The sequence below is a fragment of the Etheostoma spectabile genome, chromosome 4, assembly GCF_008692095.1.
Source record: "Etheostoma spectabile isolate EspeVRDwgs_2016 chromosome 4, UIUC_Espe_1.0, whole genome shotgun sequence".
Classification (NCBI taxonomy): domain Eukaryota; kingdom Metazoa; phylum Chordata; class Actinopteri; order Perciformes; family Percidae; genus Etheostoma; species Etheostoma spectabile.
In genome coordinates this window covers 18600303-18619872 of record NC_045736.1, presented here as the reverse complement: position 1 = coordinate 18619872, position 19570 = coordinate 18600303, and the positions used below count along the sequence as shown (strand labels likewise).

The following is a 19570-nucleotide window of genomic DNA, read 5'->3' as shown; positions in this document are numbered from 1 at the left end:
TAAATGCAAAAATCGAAGGATTTGGAAAGATTAAGTTAAAATACAAGTAGATTCGGCATCATGTTCACGTTTTCCCCCAACGTCGATCCTGTTGCGTAATATTTTGGTCTGTTTCAGCTCTCGCGGTGTTTTGCTAATGGAAGTGTCAGAGTGTCAACAACAACGGTCAGGCAGTGCAATAGCAGTAGCAGCACAGCAGCACAGCCAGGAGCAGGGTGGGGGGAGTCAAGAGGCTGTCTCAACGTCGGGTAAGTTTAGTCACATTTCGGAACATCTACCGCAAAATGTGATATTTTGCGAAGTATATACATTCAATGTTCATGAAACGTGATTTTTTTTCATAAGATGGTAGGTTGATTTGTGAGCACAGCTTTCTTAAGCATTAGCTTGCTAACGTTAGCTATTGGCGGAACACACAAGAAACGAAGCTTCGATTAGCAGTTAGCATTAGCTGAGATAGCTGTGTTGTGACTGGCAGCTAGCGATATTGTAATGTCCGCTTTGCGGGGCGTATCCGGTCATCCGTTATCTGTTATCAGTTACTATGGTGTTAGCTTCCACGTTTGTTATAATGACACGGCTGTCAGGTTTCGAAAACAAAATATGTTGGCGTGGTTAGCAATAAGGTTATGCTAGCTTAAGGCCCATTTCTCATAAACTCAGATCTAGCCAAATAATTGGTACTTAGCCTGTCCACTATCCGTAACTTAAGTCACCAAGCTAGCTAGGTGCATAGAACGACCTCGACAGTTGATAGCCAACTAGCACCAGTGCCGTGATGACAGTGTGGGGTAGCTAGGTTGCATGGTAGCCTGCTTTGGCTCTGCTGCCTCATCGTTCCCGTTGAGCGCTAGTCCCCGAGTTTCCCAGACCGAGAGCAAAGCAGATGTTCCTAACGGGCCGACCGTTTTTGGCCTGTTTGGAACAATCCTAACCAGTTGTCATTATGACGTTTTTCTACCTTCTTGGTGACAGGTGAGCAAATGCAATTAACAGCGCTAAACTGGTTGTAGTTCTCAACTGGTGCGTAGTAGTCTTGTTATAGACTGATGCTGCAGGTTGATACATTAGCAAGTTAAAACACAAGCTGAAATACAGAAATAATAGACAGTGACATAAGAGTATTTTCTAGTCAGCCAGTTGCTTCTGGGTAATCGTTGTCAATGGTCTAAACCCAGAAACATTCGATTGAATGCCCGCGTATGCATACATGAACACAACCGATAACAAGTTGCTCTGTTATCATCTATATCTCTTTTGCAGAACATTTGTCTGAGATGGGGGATGATCGACCTTTTGTATGCACTGCCCCTGGATGTGGGCAGGTAGGTTTCTGAACGCGATATTTTATATGCATACCTCTATAACGCCCACTTTCACTCTCTCTACATTTGACACCTTTGGTCATGCAGCCCAGATATCTGAAACAAATCATTGCCTCTTTCATATTACATGGGGTCACTGCAATTTAGCTAATTATTATCAAGCCCTACCTCACTGTGGACCATCTTCACAGAAATGCGGTGTTGTTAAGGTGATGTTAATTTCACATCATCAGTTCTTTTGGTGAATTATTTGTCAGAAACACAGACGCTACACTTATATTCTTTACATTAATACTTTATTTTTGTATCTGCTGTTGTAAGGTGAGGTGGAGGGTAGCTCAAAGAAAACATGAGGAAGACAAAACATCACACTGACAAGAAGGTGTGCTGGAGAAATAGGCAGACTTTTATTAGTCTTCCAAAAAACACAAAGGGAACACCTCTTTACTCTGCTCAAAACAGTTCTGGTGCTGCTCTTCAATAACCAGTCCATTCTCTCTCATTCCACTCACATATATAGCATGAGAGCCCGCCTCTCCAGTTCAAACTGGCCTATCAGGTCAGTACTCTAGAATGGAGAGTTGACAAGGTTAACAACACATATACATTGGGTTTTTAACTTGCTCATATCAATAAGGGCTCATTTCATTTTCATCATGTTAACATTAACACTGTACATCTAAAATAAAACAAGTCATTTGTACATCATTCAGTAATTATCTTAGTTGCCATTTGATAACACATGTATCCAATGCTAAGTACAATTCCTTGTCTTTGTCAGTTGATATTGGAACTATAAATCAAATAAAGAAAACAAAGTAGACTGTGTGAGTGAATGTCTACATTTTCTAACAAAAAGGCTTAGCAAATAGAGAGGGAGTTGGCGCTGCCTTACATTTGCTTTGTTGTTGTTTTGCAGAGATTTACGAATGAAGACCATCTGTCGGTCCACAAACACAAGCATGAAATGACTTTAAAATTTGGTCCCGCCAGGACAGACTCTGTTATCATTGCAGGTAAACATTACCATTCATATTAGTTTGTGTTAAATGAAGCAGAACTAAAGAGTAATCAATGTAGTGCTCTAAAGGCCTGTATTGATATACACTGCAGTGATGGTTGTTGGGAAGGAGACAATTCAGTTTTGTTGACCTCTTGGCTAATGTTATATGCTCTTTTTTTATTTATTTTTTTGCAGACCAGACTCCTACACCCACACGTTTTCTGAAGAACTGCGAGGAGGTTGGGCTATTTAATGAGCTTGCCAGCTCATTTGAACAGGAGTTTTCCAAAGCACACGAAGTCGACCAGAGGACAACACATCCAGTGAGAAAAAGAATGAATGCACACGTTAAATGAATGGCAAACTGTTGGTTTCCTCAGTTCATCGGATAAAAAAAAAAATATTACCAATTTATTATTTTAGATAATCTGAAAGGGTATATTCATCTTATGCTCTCTGCTCAGGCGGCACCTTTACAAACACCGTCAGAAGTAAAAAATGAGGATGAGGGTACTTTACAAGTGGATTCTTCCTCTCCCGGAAGTCCAGATTCCTCCTCCAGCATGTCAGACAACAGCAGAGACTCAAGGGTGAGAGGCAAGGTACAACGCATTGCCACAATTTGTGTGTGTGGCTTGCAAGACTTGATTAAGATTTGCCACTTAAACATCAATTATTGGTTCCCTTTTTAAGCGGACAGAATGCATTATTTATGGAAAATATATGGTTCTGTTTGATTTGTCAACAGGAGATTGTGACAAAGCCTGCGCCAAGCTCAGCCCCCACTCCAACTATCGTGCGTCCAGGTTCTCTTCCCCTTCACCTGAGCAATGACGCACTACACCCAACTCTGCCATCTCCAACATCTGTCATCACGCAAGCCCCGCCCTCCAACAGACAGCTTGGGTAAAGTACAGTGTGTTCTTTCTTTAGGCCTGGGGTGCTTTTTGTTAAGGATCTTAAAAGTCAACTAGTTCCTAGAAAAAGTGTAATGTGGGGAAAATGAAGCTCTTAATAAGTGGAAAGATTCATTGGCTATGAGATAATTGGCTTTCTTATTGTCAAAAAGTTTTAGATCTGGTATACTGAAAGCTACGGTGGGGCTTGAAAGTTTAGGCACCCCAGGTAAAACATTTTTTATTAATGTGCATAAAGAAGCCAAGAAAAGATGGAAAAATCTCCAAAAGGCATCAGATGACAGATTATTATATAGTATAAAATGTCACAAAAAGTTAGATTTTGTTTCCATCATCTACACTTTCGAAATAACAGAAAACAAAAAAATGGCGTCTGCAAAGGTTTGGGCACCCTGCAGAGTTTATAGCATGCACCGCTCCCTTTGGAAAGCTGAGACCTGACAGTGTCATGGATTGTTCTCAGTCATCGTCTGGAAAGACCAGGTGATGTCAGTCTTAAGGTTTTATATGTCCAGACTTATCTGACCCCCCCCCCTCAACAATCAACACCATGGCTTCTTCTAAGTAGTTGTCTAGAAAACTGAAACTGAAAATGGTTGACTCTCACAAAGCAGGAGAAGGTTATAATAAGATAGAAAAGCGTTTTCAGATGCCAATAGCCTCGTTTGGAATGTAATTAAGAAATGGGAGTCCTCAGGAGCACTGGAAGTTAAAGCAAGATCTGGAAGACCAAGAAAAATATTAGACAGAACAGCTCGCAGGATTGTGAGAAAATTAAGTCTAAACCCATTTTTGACCGCACGATCCATCCAGAAAGAACTGGTAAACACTGGAGTTGTGCTACACCATTCCACTATAAAGAGATACTTGTATAAACATGGTCTTTATGAAAGAGTCAGAAGAAAACCTCTTCTACGTCCTCACCACAAAAATCAACAATTGAAGTTTGCAAATGAACAAATAGACAAGCCTGATGCATTGTGGAAACAAGTTCTGTGGACCGATGAGGTTAAAATAGAACTTTTTGGCCGGTATGAGCAAAGGTACGTTTGGAGAAGAAAGGGCACAGAATTTATTGAAAAGAACCTCTGTCCAACTGTTAAGCATGAGGGGGATCAATCATGCTTCGGGGTTGTATTGCAGCCAGTGGCACAGGGAACATTTCACGAGTAGAAGGAAAAAGGGATTCAATAAAATTTCAGCAAATTTTGGACGCTAACTTGATGCCATCTGTGAAAAAGCGGAAGTTAAAGAGAGGATGGCTTCTACAAATGGATAATGATCCTAAACACACCTCAAAATCCACGGTGGATTACATCAAGAGGCATAAACTGAAGGTTTTGCCATGGCCCACAATCTCCTGACCTCAACATAGTTGAAAATCTTGTGCGTGACAGACAGCCGAGAAATCTCAAAGAACTGGAAGACTTTTGTAAGGAAGAATGGGCGAAGAAACCTCAAACAAGAATTGAAAGACTCTTGGCTGGCTACAACGCGTTTCCAAGCTGTGATACTTGCCAAAGAGGCAGAACAAGGTATTAACTCTGCAAGGTGCCCAAACTTTTGCAGACACCACTTTTTTGTTTTTCTGTTATTTTAAAAGAGTAAATGCTGGAAATAAAATGTAACTTTTTGTGACATATTATACGAATGTTTAATCTGTCATTGTCATTTGATGCCTTTTGGAGATTTTTCCTTCTTTTCTTTATGCACATTAATACAATTTTTTACCCGGGGTGTCCAAACTTTCGAGCCCTACTGTACAAATAAGGTCATGCCCATCACTGGGCTCCTGGGTAGCTGGTGATATATGTGCCACACACCTTGGCAAAATAAAATCATTTGTGACTCTCAATCTGCGTTTTGTCAATAGGTGCAGAATGAAGGAGCAGCCATTAACAAGTATCTGATTTTGTCAATAGCTCCCCAACAAGCGCGTATCCACTGGTGAGGCACCTCCCCAATGGGCAGACAATCCCTCTCCTGCCCAGTCCTGTGCAGATGACCTCAGTTATATCTGTAAGTCATTTTCAAAACTTGGACCAAATCTATAACAAATAATACTTCTTTTTTTTAATGATTTTTCTTTATATTTACCATATTCTGTCTGTTTCTCTCTCTCGCTCTTGCTATTTGTTGTAATGTGAAGCTTGCAAGGCCAGTGAACTCTGTGCCTAACATCCCTGGCATTCCAGGACCTCCAGTTGGCGGGGCCAGCAGTGGCTCATCCTCCCCGTCTGGGTATAGTCTGCACTCTGAGACCAAGATGGTGAGATGGTTATTCATATTTTCTTAATTTCGTAGTCTGCTGGCATTTAAACAGTGTTTATTCATATTATCTGATTTTTTACATTTGTAAAATAACTTGATTTGCAAAATAGTGATGCTAATTTCCTCACATGCAATACAGCACATTTTTAGTAAGCTTAAAGTCTGAACACTTACATGAAGTGTCATCGGTGTGTCTTTGTAGCGGCTGAGAGCATCTCTAAGTCACCAGGGCCCAGGAGCACAAGATGGGGCTGGAGGGGGGGCAGGATCCATCCCTGCTGTCCCCCAGCGACAGGAACACGGCCAACAACCCACTCAAAACTCTGATGCACCATCACCTGCCCAACCACAGGTAATACACATGCTGCATAAATGCCTACAGTGTCCAGGGAACTTTTTATTGTCGTAAATGTAAACATGGGTACCTGAAATAATACTCCCAAAATCTGTCTCACCCCTTTAGCCTAAATAAGTATTTGGAACATATTGATCAAATATTGTAGATGGACAGCAGAGAGGCAATTTATGCTGCAGAAGTGGTTTTGATCATTTTCACTTGAAATGGAATGTCTAATGTGTGGTAAAATGAAGTACAAAAAAAGTATTTTAGCCCATCCTTTGTCTTCTTTGAAATTTGGCTTTGATAATACTGAGCTGCACTGTCTTGAAAGTGGTTGCCTTTTTGTAAAGTTGCTTATTTGGATTCACCTGAGTTATTGATTGGTCATTGTTTCAAGTGCAGTTTTCAAACACAGATGTTTATTTAATTTATTTTATTCATAACGGCAACTTGGACTGCACAATATGTTTGTTTTATCGTCACAAAAATAACTGGCATGATAAACACATCGCAAAAGGCTGACATATCGCGGAAAATGATCACAGATTGTTTTAGCTAGTTAAAAGAGAATATCAGTAGAAAACTTTAAAATGTAACTAGCATTCTTTTTTTAGTGCTGCCGTTTATATTCAATTCAATGGTCAAATGTTCAATAAAAAAATGTTTCAAATTCAACAAGCAATTTGCTGTTCTCTGCCAAAAAATATAAGAAAACAGAAAAACCTGCCGAGGTAGGCCGAGCTCCCTGTTTCCCCCGTCGGGCCACAGCGCTATAGACAATGTTGGGTTACTTCTAAATGAAAGCTCACTTTTCAGCTCCTACATGGTGTATCTGGGTCTGCTATTAGCCCAACGCACTCATTTTGTTCTTAAAACTACAAATGACAAAAATGCAATTATTTAAAACGGTGTTTGCTTCATTGTATGGGTGCACGATTCAGAAAATGTCAATTCGGTTCAAAATCACTTTTCGATTCTAAAACGATTCTCAATAAAAAAAGATTCCAACAAATGGACTCTCAATACCTTCCACTTCGGTTGACTAAAATGACACGGCTTCTACTTGAAGCTAGATATAAAAAAAGCTAAGCACATAATATGGTTTACATCTGGGGCCAGGGACTTTTCCCATGTGATAGTATAAACGCCATTACAAAAACAAAATCTGTAGGGCTTGAATCAATTCATAAATGTGAATCTATCTATCTATCTATCTATCTATCTATCTATCTATCTATCTATCTATCTATCTATCTATCTATCTATCTATCTATCTATCTATCTATCTATCTATCTATCTATCTATCTATCTATCTATCTATCTATCTATCTATCTATCTATCTATCTATCTATCTATCTATCTATATCTAGATGTTAGTTTGCACACCCCTACTTCATTGTGTAATTCTTGTTCCTTTCGGGGAAAATCATCAACATGTGCAAAACTTAAGTGATGCATGTAACCTAAGTATAAGTATTCACTGCACTGCCTCCACCTTCACATTTCCCAGGTGTCCCCTGCTCAGCCGACAGGAGGCCGGCGGCGGCGAGCTTCAGAGATGGACCCTGACGAGAGGAGGGAGCGCTTCCTGGAGAGAAACCGGGCCGCTGCCTCCCGCTGCAGGCAAAAACGAAAGCTCTGGGTAAACTCGTTAGAGAAGAAGGCAGATGATCTTGCCAACATGAATGTGTCTCTGACGGTGAGTCTGCCATTACCCCGTCACTCCATGGTTGTATCTGTTATTGGAACATGAACACAGAGTGGTCATGCTGGGAATGATTTGGGTGCTGTGTGTTTTGTGTTGCCATCAGAATGAAGTAAGCCTGCTGAGGAACGAGGTGGCTCAGCTGAAGCAGCTCCTCCTGGCCCACAAAGACTGCCCGGTCACTGTTATGCAAAAGAAGGCAGCTTTCTTAGGTAACCATGGAGCTTACCAATGAGCTTCCCACACTGTATCACTACTTTTGTCAGGATCCATCTATCACCTCATCCATCTAATGCATTCTTTTTACTCGCTCACCTCTCTTAAGGGTGAATGTTTCTTTCTCTGTCTCTAGCTGCAGGAGGAGAGGAAACCTCCAGGGATACTTCCAGTGAACCCATCGGCTCCCCAGCTGCAGTTATCCAGCACGGGCCATCACCACCCGCCTCGGCCTCCAGTCCAGGGGCCACCATCAACGGGCTGAGCGTTCGCGCTGCAGAGGCGGTAGCAATGTCTGTCTTGGCCGCCATGGGATCGGGCCAGCCGGGAGGGGTCGTCATGGCGATGCAGTCACAGTCGGACTCCGCCCCAAGATGATGTGCTGACGCAGGTAGCCAGTATAAACTCGAGCGGTGGCCAGACTGGTGCAAAGTGTTTGAAAAGAGGGACCCGCCCTTAAACCCCACCCCAGACTAAGATATTCTCGTCCTCTCACAGCCAATGATAATCACACAAAGACACGGCACGGTGCCTCCGTCAACCCTTCAGTCCCAGCAGGCTCCCTGTTAAGAGACGCTTTGTCACTCTCTGTATATAAATATGAATAACACACCGGACGCTCACTCTGCCGGGTTTGGGGTCATTTCTTGTTCAGTCGTGACAGTTGGAAAAGGTTTTAGATCGGAATTTTCAGTATGAATGAGAACTTTTTAATGTCCAAATTTTTATTTTCATTCATCTTACAAAATGCAGCTTTAGTCCAACTTCAGTCCCACACATTGGCTGTGATACCGGTTGGTTGCTTTCCAGGCTGACAGTTTTACTTGTATTTTTCATTTCTATGAAGAGATTTTTATGCCTGATACTGGTCGTCGACATAATGTTTGCTGATGCAGTGAAAGTACAGTGAGAGATTGGCTGGCTGATTTCAGGAAATGGCAGCCTGGAAAGTTTTTCTTTATGCTCTTTTCATGTTTATTTTAGCCTGTCCTTTCAATTCCCTGTCTGTGTTTCCTTTTGGAGTTAATTCTCCGTTAATACACATTACGGTTTAGTCAGCCGAGTGCATAACAAACCAAATGTGTACACAGTTTACCCTGTGAGAGTGTGCCTGACTTTTTACAATCCGTTTTAACCTATTTGGGATGGATGTCATTACATGAGTTGTGTATGTATCAAACCTTTTTGACTGCATGGATTACTCAAGGCTGAAGAATACCACTGTGTGTTTATGCTTCATCATAATATCACTGTTTATTGATCTTCTTTTCATCTGTTTTAAAACATCCAATTACTGATGCAAAAACTGTCCTTGTTATGGAAGGATTCCATCCTCAGTCCTAATGTAACACTTTTGAAATAGTTAGCTTTGGAAGGCCTTTAAATGATAATCACATATAATAGATTTTAAATCATTTACCCTGGCTTTTCATTTGAGGAAAAGAGAGTAGTGCAATATATTTTTCTATTGAATATCAATGTTCTTGCATTTATTTGTCGTGTGTAGCCCAGCCACTGAGAGGGGTTTGGTCCATTTCGGTTGAAAGCTAAAGTTATGAGCTGAGTGAGAGAAATGTATACATGAGTATTCTTGAATGAATGTTTGTTAGTGCACATCTGTGGAGAATTACAGATGTTCTAGTCCTGGGTGCTTTCCTACATTTGAAAAGCTGTCTTGTATTGTGAAGTAAACTTCACTAGTTGTGCAAGCTGCTTCAGATTATTTTATACCGCACTGTACAGCTATCATGTTTTTTCCTTGTCACTTTTTTTTTTTTTTTTTTTTTTAATAACTTCATTGTTTTAACGTGTTTTTTTTTTCTGTGGGCATGTTGAGCTATTTTGTTCCATCATACAATTAGTTTGTCCCTTTTTTATTTTGTTTAAGAGCTTAGATGTTTTTTGCGTTCAACACAAGTTGAACCACATGAAAAAAATGTCTTTGATATCTGTATGGGGAGAGCTTGTCAAATACTCAGGCTTTAGGATGGGAAAAATACTTGTGTATAGTCTCAACTAATGAATAAGTTGTCTCGGGCAAATAAAAAAAATAAATTAATAAAAAAGAAGTGCTTATCAGCATGTTTATCCCCAGTTTGCGCCTCTTGCGTATTTTCCGCTTTTCTGAAAAAATAGAATCCAAAAAAACAGAGGGTTGTTTAACAACATTTACTGTCCTAAATCCAAAAGGCCTCAAGCTGCTAAAATTAGTTTCTTTTCATACAAAAAAAAATGTATCATATGATTTTCTTATCGTGATAAACTCTTTTATCACTACCTCTGCACTTTCACTCAGCTTGGTGAAGTGTTTTACATGTAGCATCTTCCAGCTCATTGATTTAGTTTTACATCCACAACTTAACTGTGAACTGATTCAGTCTCAGCGCTCTCATGGCGTTATTTGACCTAAGCCGGCAGCTGTTTCCTGCAGAAAAGCTCTAAAAAACCCATTGTACACATGCTGTCCAGCACCAAACAGCGGACAAACAGTTAGTAACAACATGTTATTGTGAAAATCACATGGACAGAAATATGACTGCATATGAATGCTATTGTTGTTTTGTATCTGTTGTTCACATCCAGCAGATACAGAGCATGCTGGATATGTACATAAGCTACTGCATGCTAACAAGTTTGCTATTTAAATTTTAAGTTGATAAAATGTCAGAGTTGTGGTAACAGCTTCTTTCCTTTGCCTCCTTGTGGCCACAAATGCAGTTTTTATTTAATGATTAACTGTTTTTTTTTTAAACAAAACTTACAGCTCATAACATTAACACATCCCCCCCAAACTCCCCCTCTCGTTCCCACCACTTCCTTAGACAAAAATGAAGACAAGATGAAATTACCATAATATGCAAGACAATAAAACAATAACAAAATAGACAACAAACTGCAAACCAAATAAACATGAATATGTGATAAAACAATACAAATTTAGTTTAGGCCTCTCCCGGCTTCTTAGAGGCCTCCAGAAAGCTAAGTACTTCCCCCATTTTCTATTGTAGACATTCAAGATTGCAAACTGTTTTTCTTTTTTTTTTTTATGCTGCCACTCTAGTCATCGTGTGTGTGGTGTGTGTGTGTGTGTGTGTTGTGTGTGTGTGTGTGTGTGTGTGTGTGTGTGTTGGTGTGTGTGTGGTGTGTGTGTGTGTGTGTGTGGTGTGTGTGTGTGTGTGTGTGTGTTTGTGGTGTGTGTGTGTGTGTGTGTGTGTGTGTGTGTGTGCGTGTGTGGCGTGCGCGCGTGTGCGCGTGTGCGTGCGCGCAACAGGACACATTTTATAAGGGCAGCTGCAGTAGGCTACGTAGGGAAAAAATACGGATGTGATTTGGATCTCTGCCTTAGTTTGCTTTTCACAGACAACATATTGACTTTTCACAGTAGAAAAAGCACAGGTATAATAATGATGGCTGAGTTCCATTTAGTAGATTTCAGAGTATTGCTCCCACTGGCTCACTGGCACTTGAATATAACAGAGCCATCCATAATGCTATTATATGAACAACTGTTTTTCCTACCTCAAAATGTATACAGGGAGAAAGGTCTATTTTTAATCCATTTATCAAATATTCTTGTTCATTTTCACACAGGAAACACAGGAAAATATGAACAGTATTTGATATAGAAATAAGTTTTATTTAAAATAGCCTGCAATGTAGACTAACATCATTATAGCCTACCAGTAGTAGATAGCCTACATCAGTGATACTCAGTTTACGGTGTAAGATAGGGTCCCAGTGACCTTGCAACCGTTTTATAATTAAAAATGAAAACAAATTGATTCTCACTGGAATTTCAGTGCCAAAAATCATAACAATAGTTGTTGGACTTTCAGGGATTTGTCAACGCTCACACTGAGGTTATCTTTCAGAAAATCGGAAAACTGACAAACGTCAGCTCTGTGATTCATGAGAGGCACAGCCTGGGGCTGTAGTTTCCACCTGAGGGGAGGGAGAGGCAGGTGAGATATCTGGAGGAATGCAGCTGTAGAAACACAACAGCAGAGGGAGCCGAGAGTCTTTTATTATCCACCGTCCTGTCATGTGACTTGTCTCCTCTGGCGAGTTGTTCATCTCCACAGTCATGGCGGTGTCGGGGAGTCGCGAAGATGGAGTAAACACCACCACTTGATTTTGTGTTCTTAGCTTCATGCTGAACTGTACTTGCCGTCATCCGAAATATCGCAAACATCCCGCAGGTTGTTGTGCTTCCAACGATGGCCGACCGCCGCGTTGATCTGTCGGCTCTGCCTAAAGAGGTCAGGGACCAGCTGGCGGAGTTGGATCTGGAGCTATCCGAAGGTAAGGTTTCCATACAGTAGGTTTAATAGTTTGAGCTGCGGTGGTAAGCAGTGCAAAACTGTGGATATTGAGCGTGTTTCCATGAAATCATCCGCAAACAGTCGCTCGGTGTCAGCTGGGTGAGTCTCGGTGCTGCTGCAGTGGATCCGGACACGACTACAACAAATTATTAAAAAAAAAAAAAAAACTACACTGACCTCCTTTTTTAAAGCTGTCATTTCTCCATCAACTATCCTTGTTGCTTTTATTGTACATTAACGCATTTATTTACGTAGTTTGGGACACGTTATGAACAAATGTGTTTATGTTAGTAATCTGCATATTTAGTCATATTTTTTTCATGTTCTTATTTTGATTCACATTATCTGCCTGCATATAGGCTACATAGCTCATCACAGCTATTTAAGCATATAAACTCCTGTCGAGGAAAATAGGTCAAGTTTGCCATCCCAGAGGGGGGGGGGGTGGGTGTGTGTGTGTGTGTGTGTGGTGTGTGTGTGTGTGTGTGGTGTGTGTGTGTGGTGTGTGTGTGTGTGTGTGTGTGTGTGTGTGTGTGGTGTGTGTGTGTGTCAGACATCAGTGGACACCAAATGATGCTTTGGCCCCTAAGACACTCCGCTGCTCTCAGAGCCTGAGCCCTGAAACTGCAGCAGATATAGGCGGTTATCTGTTTTATATGAATTACTGTGGGAAATGGGAATATGGCTGTTGTGCAAGTCTCCTCCTCACACTGTGAATCACAGTGCAGCAACTTGATTATTGCTGTGCAGCTCTCAGGGGGGAGGTGGGGGGGGGGATGGATGGATGAGTAATGCTACGTTTCACTTTAGAGAACCAAGCAGGGGGGTGCATGGGCCACACAATAATGCCTCAGTCTCTTCTTACACCACCGACACACACAAATACCTGGCGCTGTCCTGCCCATGTAGAAGAACAGATGAAACTAAACATCACATAAGAAAACCCAGGTGGAAACGGCCATCATTACTGTGCACTTTTTCAGCCTATTTTATTCATTTTGGTTATAGTAACTAATGATAACAATAGTAACAGAGTCAGTGTCTGGAATATTTTTTTCTCATTCACGAAAATGCTGCATGCAATGCTTTGACCTGAGCTACTGCAGAGTTGAGCATGTTGTGATTATTAATAGACACCAATTAACTGTGTGATAATAAGGCTGGATAATGGAGGAGGGGACGTTCACCCTCTGTTCAACTCTCTTGACATGGGTGAAAGGCAGTGGATGATGGGAAATCACTGTGTAATCAAGTGTACGATATGGAACACGGTAATTGTAGATTAATAATATTTAACCTACGCGTTACTGTGGTATTTGTCGGGGATGTAAGACAGTTACAGTAACCGATTAATTTACCTCATGTGGATTATTGTTTGAGCACTGGGGTGCCCTTGTTTTGTTAGGTTTAACATCATTTTAAAAAAGTGTTAAATGTAAACGCCATAGAGTGCAAATAATGAGCTTTTGAATGTGAAATGGAGAGTTTTTGAATCAAGTCTGTAGTGAAAATATATTATACAGACATGGTCAGAATAATTAAAACAGTCCAGAGTCAGTTTAGTATCTGTAATAAATCGAGTAGATACAGTCAGTTGAAGATTTAAGATTGAAAACTAATTTCAGTTGTATATCTTTTATATACTTTGTAAAATGCACAGTTATAACTGGATATTAGAGCTGCAACTTATGATTATTTTCAATAACAATAATTATTTCTGAAGAAAAAAGTGAAAAATGTCCCAAAGGTTTCATCGTCAAATTTCTCGTTGTGAAAACAGAGATGGTCCCTCAATTTATAGAAGTTGTCATGGTTTGATTTTCTGTCGAGAATCAGAAAATTGGGCTAATTGTTTCAACACTACTGGTTATTTTTGCAAAGTAAGAGTAAATGAGAAATCTCTTATCGAATCCAATTCAGGTTTTGAAGCAATTTCCTGCATATGTCTTATCAGGTCTCATGGTAATGCCATTGACTTGAGTCGGGATTGAGTTCAAGTCTCTTTATAGTCTTCAGTGTTTCTGCTGATTAACAGCTTGGAGACAGCTGCTGCTCTGCTCTGGTCAGATGGTCTCACTGGAGCAGCGGTGTTAGTGTTTTTGAGTCTAAAGTGCGAGTGTTAAGGTGACACCCCCAGAGTGACTTAACCTCTCCAGAGGACTCTGCTTCTGAGGATGACGGCTCCATCCTTTGTAACTTTAGATCAGAGACAACTTTTTGGCTAATAAAAACGGCCCGGTGGTATCCAGATGCCCCGCTTCTGTTTCCACGTCTTCTAGCCAAATAACGTGTGTTCGCCGTATGCTCAACGCTGACGGGACAAGGCGAGCAGCATCTGGCTGCCCAATGAGTTTGAAACCTTCTCATGGATATCTTTTACCTGGCAACAATCACCCCATTGTTGTCCCCATTTTTTTTCAGAGCAATTTGTGTGTGTGTGTCTGTCTGTCTAAGTCTGTCTGTCTGTCTTTGCAAGTGTGTGTACGAGAGAGAGAGAAAGAACTCCACTTACTACTTACCTCTCTGACTGTAAAGGCACTAAGAAATCCAATGAGGGGATTAAAGACTTGGTGATTGAGCTGGACAGGAATTTAGAGCACTGAACCACAACAGTTTAAACTGCTCAGCTTGGGAGTGTGTCAGCATAGTAGTGTCCGCAGCTCCTGTGTTTACATTGAGTGTGTGACAATGACCAGAGATGATTTTCTTAGACAGATGCTGTTCACAGAAGACAACAGGCAGTTACTGTGTTGATCATGTGTCTGTCACACAGTAGAAAACTGTCAAGCACTGAAAGTTGGCAATAAATGTCAGATTCATATAATCTTTAATTCTTTCATCTAGTCAGATATGTACTGATTTGTATTATCATTTTCCATATCTGGACTGTATTTTATTCTGGCAAAGTTATTGTATGGCTGCTTGTGTTTAGACAGCATTTAACATTTAAGAAGTTTGGCTTCTTTTGTCAATATAAAAAAAAGTTTTAGTGTGGTGTTTCTTCAAAATTAAGACTGTGTTTAGGCCGATATGAGCACAAAGCTATCTCATTCATTTCAGTGGAGCCAGTATGTCAGCGCAGCAATACTACATACTGATGTTTAGCAGGTATTATGTTTACCATGCTCATCTTGGTTTAGCGTGTTAGCATAATAGTATTTGCTAATTAGCAGGGACAGCTGAGGCTGATGGGATTGTCATTATTTAGCAGAGATTTGGTCATAAAGCAAAGTATTGGATGCATCTAAATTCTACCCTGATGGTGGCACTAGAGAGCAACTCAGAGGACCATCAACGTAAAATTAATTTGAAATTCAGGGGAACATGAACGTCTGCTCCAAACGTCACGGCAATCCATCAAACAGTGGTTGAAAGACCGATAGTTACGAATTGTAACTCCAGATTCTATGAATGTAGGCTTAGCCATCTAAGAGCGGATGCTATTGGGTATTATCCGAAAGATTTTCTTTCCAAATTGGTGGGAATCGAGAAGCAGGACGGGGAACCTGACAGCGCAAACTTGGTTGGCTGATGTCCGGGCAAGGAGAAGCGCCATTTTTAGTGATAGCAGCTTGAGAGAGGCTTGGTTTCTGTCACCTGACCCCCTTAAAAAAACACTTTACCAGGGGGTGCGCAAAAACCGTCCTCTCTCCATAGCCTTTGTGGCAGGATGGCCTGGCTGCTGCTTAGGCTTTGACTGTAGACCTAGCCAAATCATTATCCACTAATGTTTGGAGAAAGTCAACATGATAGGCAAGGGGCACGATGTGAGATTTGCACCCGTCTCCGTGCACCAGGGCTGGACGGTAGACCAGCGCCCTGCGTAACATGCTGTAGTAGAGGGGCTCTCACCGGGGGGTGAAAATATTGCATCATTCAGCAAAGCGTCCTCGTGCCACGGAAGTTGCCAGGGGACCTGCCAGCGGCTGAACCAGATTTGGGAACCAAGATGCGCTCATGCGCTCTGGTGCCCCTAGAATGGCTTACAGTTTCTCCTGGTTGCGCTTCAGAAGGCGAGGAATCGGAGGGACTGGGGAAAAGCTTTTAGGAGGGCTCTGGGTGGGAGAACGTATCTACGCAGAGCGGTGGATTGTCCCTGGTACTCAAAGAAAACCACACTGCGCACTGCGAACATGCTTCACAGTTTTGGAACAATAGTGGGATTCAGTCCAGGGCCCGATTAACAATTTCATGTGCCCCCCCCCCCCCCCCCCCCCCCCCCCCCCCCCCCCCCCCGCCCCAAAGCAACAGAAAAAAATAGAAGAGAATGCCTTGAGCAACTACACTCACCGGCCACTTTATTAGGTACCCCATGCTAGTAACGGGTTGGACCCCCTTTTGCCTTCAGAACTGCCTCAATTCTTCGTGGCATAGATTCAACAAGGTGCTGGAAGCATTCCTCAGGGAGTTTGGTCCATATTGACATGATGGCATCACACAGTTGCCGCAGATTTGTCGGCTGCACATCCATGATGCGAATCTCCCGTTCCACCACATCCCAAAGATGCTCTATTGGATTGAGATCTGGTGACTGTGGAGGCCATTTGAGTACAGCGAACTCATTGTCATGTTCAGAAACCAGTCTGTGATGATTCCAGCTTTATGACATGGCGCATTATCCTGCTGAAAGTAGCCATCAGAAGTTGGGTACATTATGGTCATAAAGGGATGGACATGGTCAGCAACAATACTCAGGTAGGCTGTGGCGTTGCAACGATGCTCAATTGGTACCAAGGGGCCCAAAGAGTGCCAAGAAATATTCCCCACACCATGACACCACCACCACCAGCCTGAACCGTTGATACAAGGCAGGATGGATCCATGCTTTCATGTTGTAGACGCCAAATTCTGACCCTACCATCCGACTGTCGCAGCAGAAATCGAGACTCATCAGACCAGGCAACGTTTTTCCAATCTTCTATTGTCCAATTTCGATGAGCTTGTGCAAATTGTAGTCTCAGTTTCCTGTTCTTAGCTGAAAGGAGTGGCACCCGATGTGGTCTTCTGCTGCTGTAGCCCATCTGCCTCAAAGTTCGACGTACTGTGCGTTCAGAGATGCTCTTCTGCCCACCTTGGTTGTAACGGTGGTTATTTGAGTCACTGTGCCCTTCTATCAGCTCGAACCAGTCTGGCCATTCTCCTCTGACCTCTGGCATCATCAAGGCATTTCCGCCCACAGAACTGCCGCTCACTGGATGTTTTTTCTTTTTCGGACCATTCTCTGTAAACCCTAGAGATGGTTGTGCGTGAAAATCCCAGTAGATTAGCAGTTTCTGAAATACTCAGACCAGCCCTTCTGGCACCAACAATCATGCCACGTTCAAAGTCACTCAAATCACCTTTCTTCCCCATACTGATGCTCGGTTTGAACTGCAGGAGATTCTCTTGACCATGTCTACATGCCTAAATGCACTGAGTTGCCGCCATGTGATTGGCTGCTTAGAAATTAAGTGTTAACGAGCAGTTGGACAGGTGTACCTAATAAAGTGGCCGGTGAGTGTATATACATATATAAAATAGCTCTGTATACACATTATGTGAAAAGTAGTTACAAAATAAAAGTAGTACAAATAAATATTGCACTGTAATGAAATTTTTTTTATTTAATTCTTAATCTGTTTATTGATCCCCTATGGGGAAATTACAATTTACACTCTGTGTCCACACTTGGTTAGTTTACACACACAGTCCTGAACTACACACACACTCGGGATCTATACATGCCCTAATGGAGAGATGTCAGAGTGAGTGGGCTGCCAGCCGAACCAGCGCCTTGAGCGGGGGTACAGTGCCTTGCTCAACAGCACCTGGCAGTGCCCAGGAGGTGAAGTGGCATCTCTCCAGCCACCAATCCACATTCCGTACTTTTGGTCCATACGGGGACTTGAACCAGTGATCCTCCGGTTCCCAACCCAACTTCCTACGGACTGAGCTACTGCCACCCCCAAATGATTAAGAACTAAATAATAAATAAATAAATATTGCACAGTGATGAAATGGTTAAATATTAAATATTGCACTGTATGAAATTGCACGGAATTCCAGTGTCCTTTTAGGTATTATATAACAGTATTGCACAGCAAAAGGGAAGTAGAAAGTGGGGGCAGGGGGTAGGCTGTGGAGTGAAGTCAGTGCATGTGTGAGTTCAGGGTGGTTATTTTATTTGGGGAGAAACTGTTCTTGAGTCTGTTAGTCCGTGCTCTGCTTTGATGCACCTGTAGTGCCTACCTGAGAGCAACAGGTCAAACAGATCAGGGCTGGGGTGGGAGCTGTCCTTGATGATGTGCTCTGCTCTGCTGAGGCAGTGGGAGGTGTAGATGTCCATCAGGGAGGGCAGCCAATGATCTTTTGTGCTGACCTTACAACCCTCTGCAGTCTCTCCCTGTCTGCTGCGGGGCTGCTGCCGTACCATACTGTGATGCAGTAGGTCAGCAAACACTCAATGGACGAGTGGTAGAAGGTCAGCAGCAGGTTGGAGTCCAGGTTGTACTTCCTGAGGAGCCTCAGGAAGTGTAGTTGCTGCTGGGCCTTCTTGATGATCGCTGTGGTGTTGTCTGTCCAGAAGGTGTCAGCGGAGATGAGGACCCTCTCCCCACACTCGCCGTTGATGTACAAGGGGGCTAGGTTGGTGCTGTTCTTCCTGAAGTTGACGATGATCTCCTTGGTTTTCTTGGTGTTCAGAGCCAGGTTGTTCTCCAAACACCAAGCTGTTACGTTCAGGACCTCCTTTCTGTAGGCTGCCTCGTCTCCTTTTGAGATGAGTCCGACCTCTGTGGTGTCATCAGCGAACTTGACGATGAGGTTGTTGCTGTGGGCCGGACCGCAATCGTGGGTGTAGAGACAGAACAGGAGGGGGCTCAGCACACAGCCCTGTGGGGAGCCGGTAGTCAACATCCGGGTGGAGGAGAGGTGGGTGCCCAGTCTCACTGTCTGGGGCTGCTATGTGAGAAAGTCCTTTATCCAGGCACATGTGAGAGGGGGGAGGCCGAGAGTGACCAGTTTGGAGATGAGAATGTGATGACTCAAAGCGAGCAAAGAAGCAATTCAGCTCCTCTTTCAGCTTTGCACTCAGGTCCCCTGATGTTGCATCACAGCCTCTGTAGTTTGTGGTTTCATGTATGCCCTGCCACACTTCCCGTGTGTTGTTGCTGGACAGGTGGGACTCTATGCTCCTCTTGTGGTCCGTCTTGAGTCTTTTTTTTTGTTGCAAAGTCACAATCATCAAGCGCATATAGCCTATACTTCCATAATAACAAATCAGGCTTCTGCATGGCTCAGTGATGAAGTATGTATTTATAATAGCCTCAGCATAAAGTGCATTCAAGAGACGAAACAGATGCACAAATGTTTAACATAACTTTTTTCATTGAATCTTTCACAGAACTTGGTGGGTACAGAGTAATTATTAAATGTTTAAATATGTACCTAATCAAATACCTTTTGACTGCAACAGTAACATAAAGCAGACA

At 42.3% G+C, this 19570-nt stretch overlaps 2 protein-coding genes across 5 annotated transcripts in view; both read left to right on the top strand.

Annotated features, from left to right (window-relative positions):
* Window positions 1-119: 119 nt before the first annotated feature.
* atf7b (activating transcription factor 7b) lies at window positions 120-9839 on the top strand. Of its 4 annotated transcripts, none has more exons than XM_032514900.1 (13): window positions 120-248; window positions 1264-1325; window positions 1846-1884; window positions 2245-2341; window positions 2524-2651; window positions 2793-2918; window positions 3077-3234; window positions 5168-5264; window positions 5395-5514; window positions 5719-5868; window positions 7369-7557; window positions 7670-7775; window positions 7916-9839. In XM_032514900.1, exons 1-13 carry the CDS (start codon window positions 137-139, stop codon window positions 8155-8157), a joined length of 1626 nt encoding a protein of 541 aa, XP_032370791.1. In that variant the 5' UTR covers window positions 120-136; the 3' UTR covers window positions 8158-9839. The 4 variants fall into 4 exon arrangements, with proteins under 4 accessions (XP_032370791.1, XP_032370790.1, XP_032370793.1 ...); XM_032514899.1 differs by having other exon boundaries at window positions 2793-2930; XM_032514902.1 differs by having other exon boundaries at window positions 2793-2930; window positions 7889-9839.
* A 1957-nt stretch (window positions 9840-11796) lies between these two features.
* dip2bb (disco-interacting protein 2 homolog Bb) overlaps window positions 11797-19570 on the top strand; it is a 47573-nt gene continuing 39799 nt past the window's right edge. The window contains 1 exon segment of the mRNA XM_032514559.1: window positions 11797-12081. Within this exon segment, the coding sequence (XP_032370450.1) occupies window positions 11997-12081 (85 nt within the window). The 5' untranslated portion in view covers window positions 11797-11996.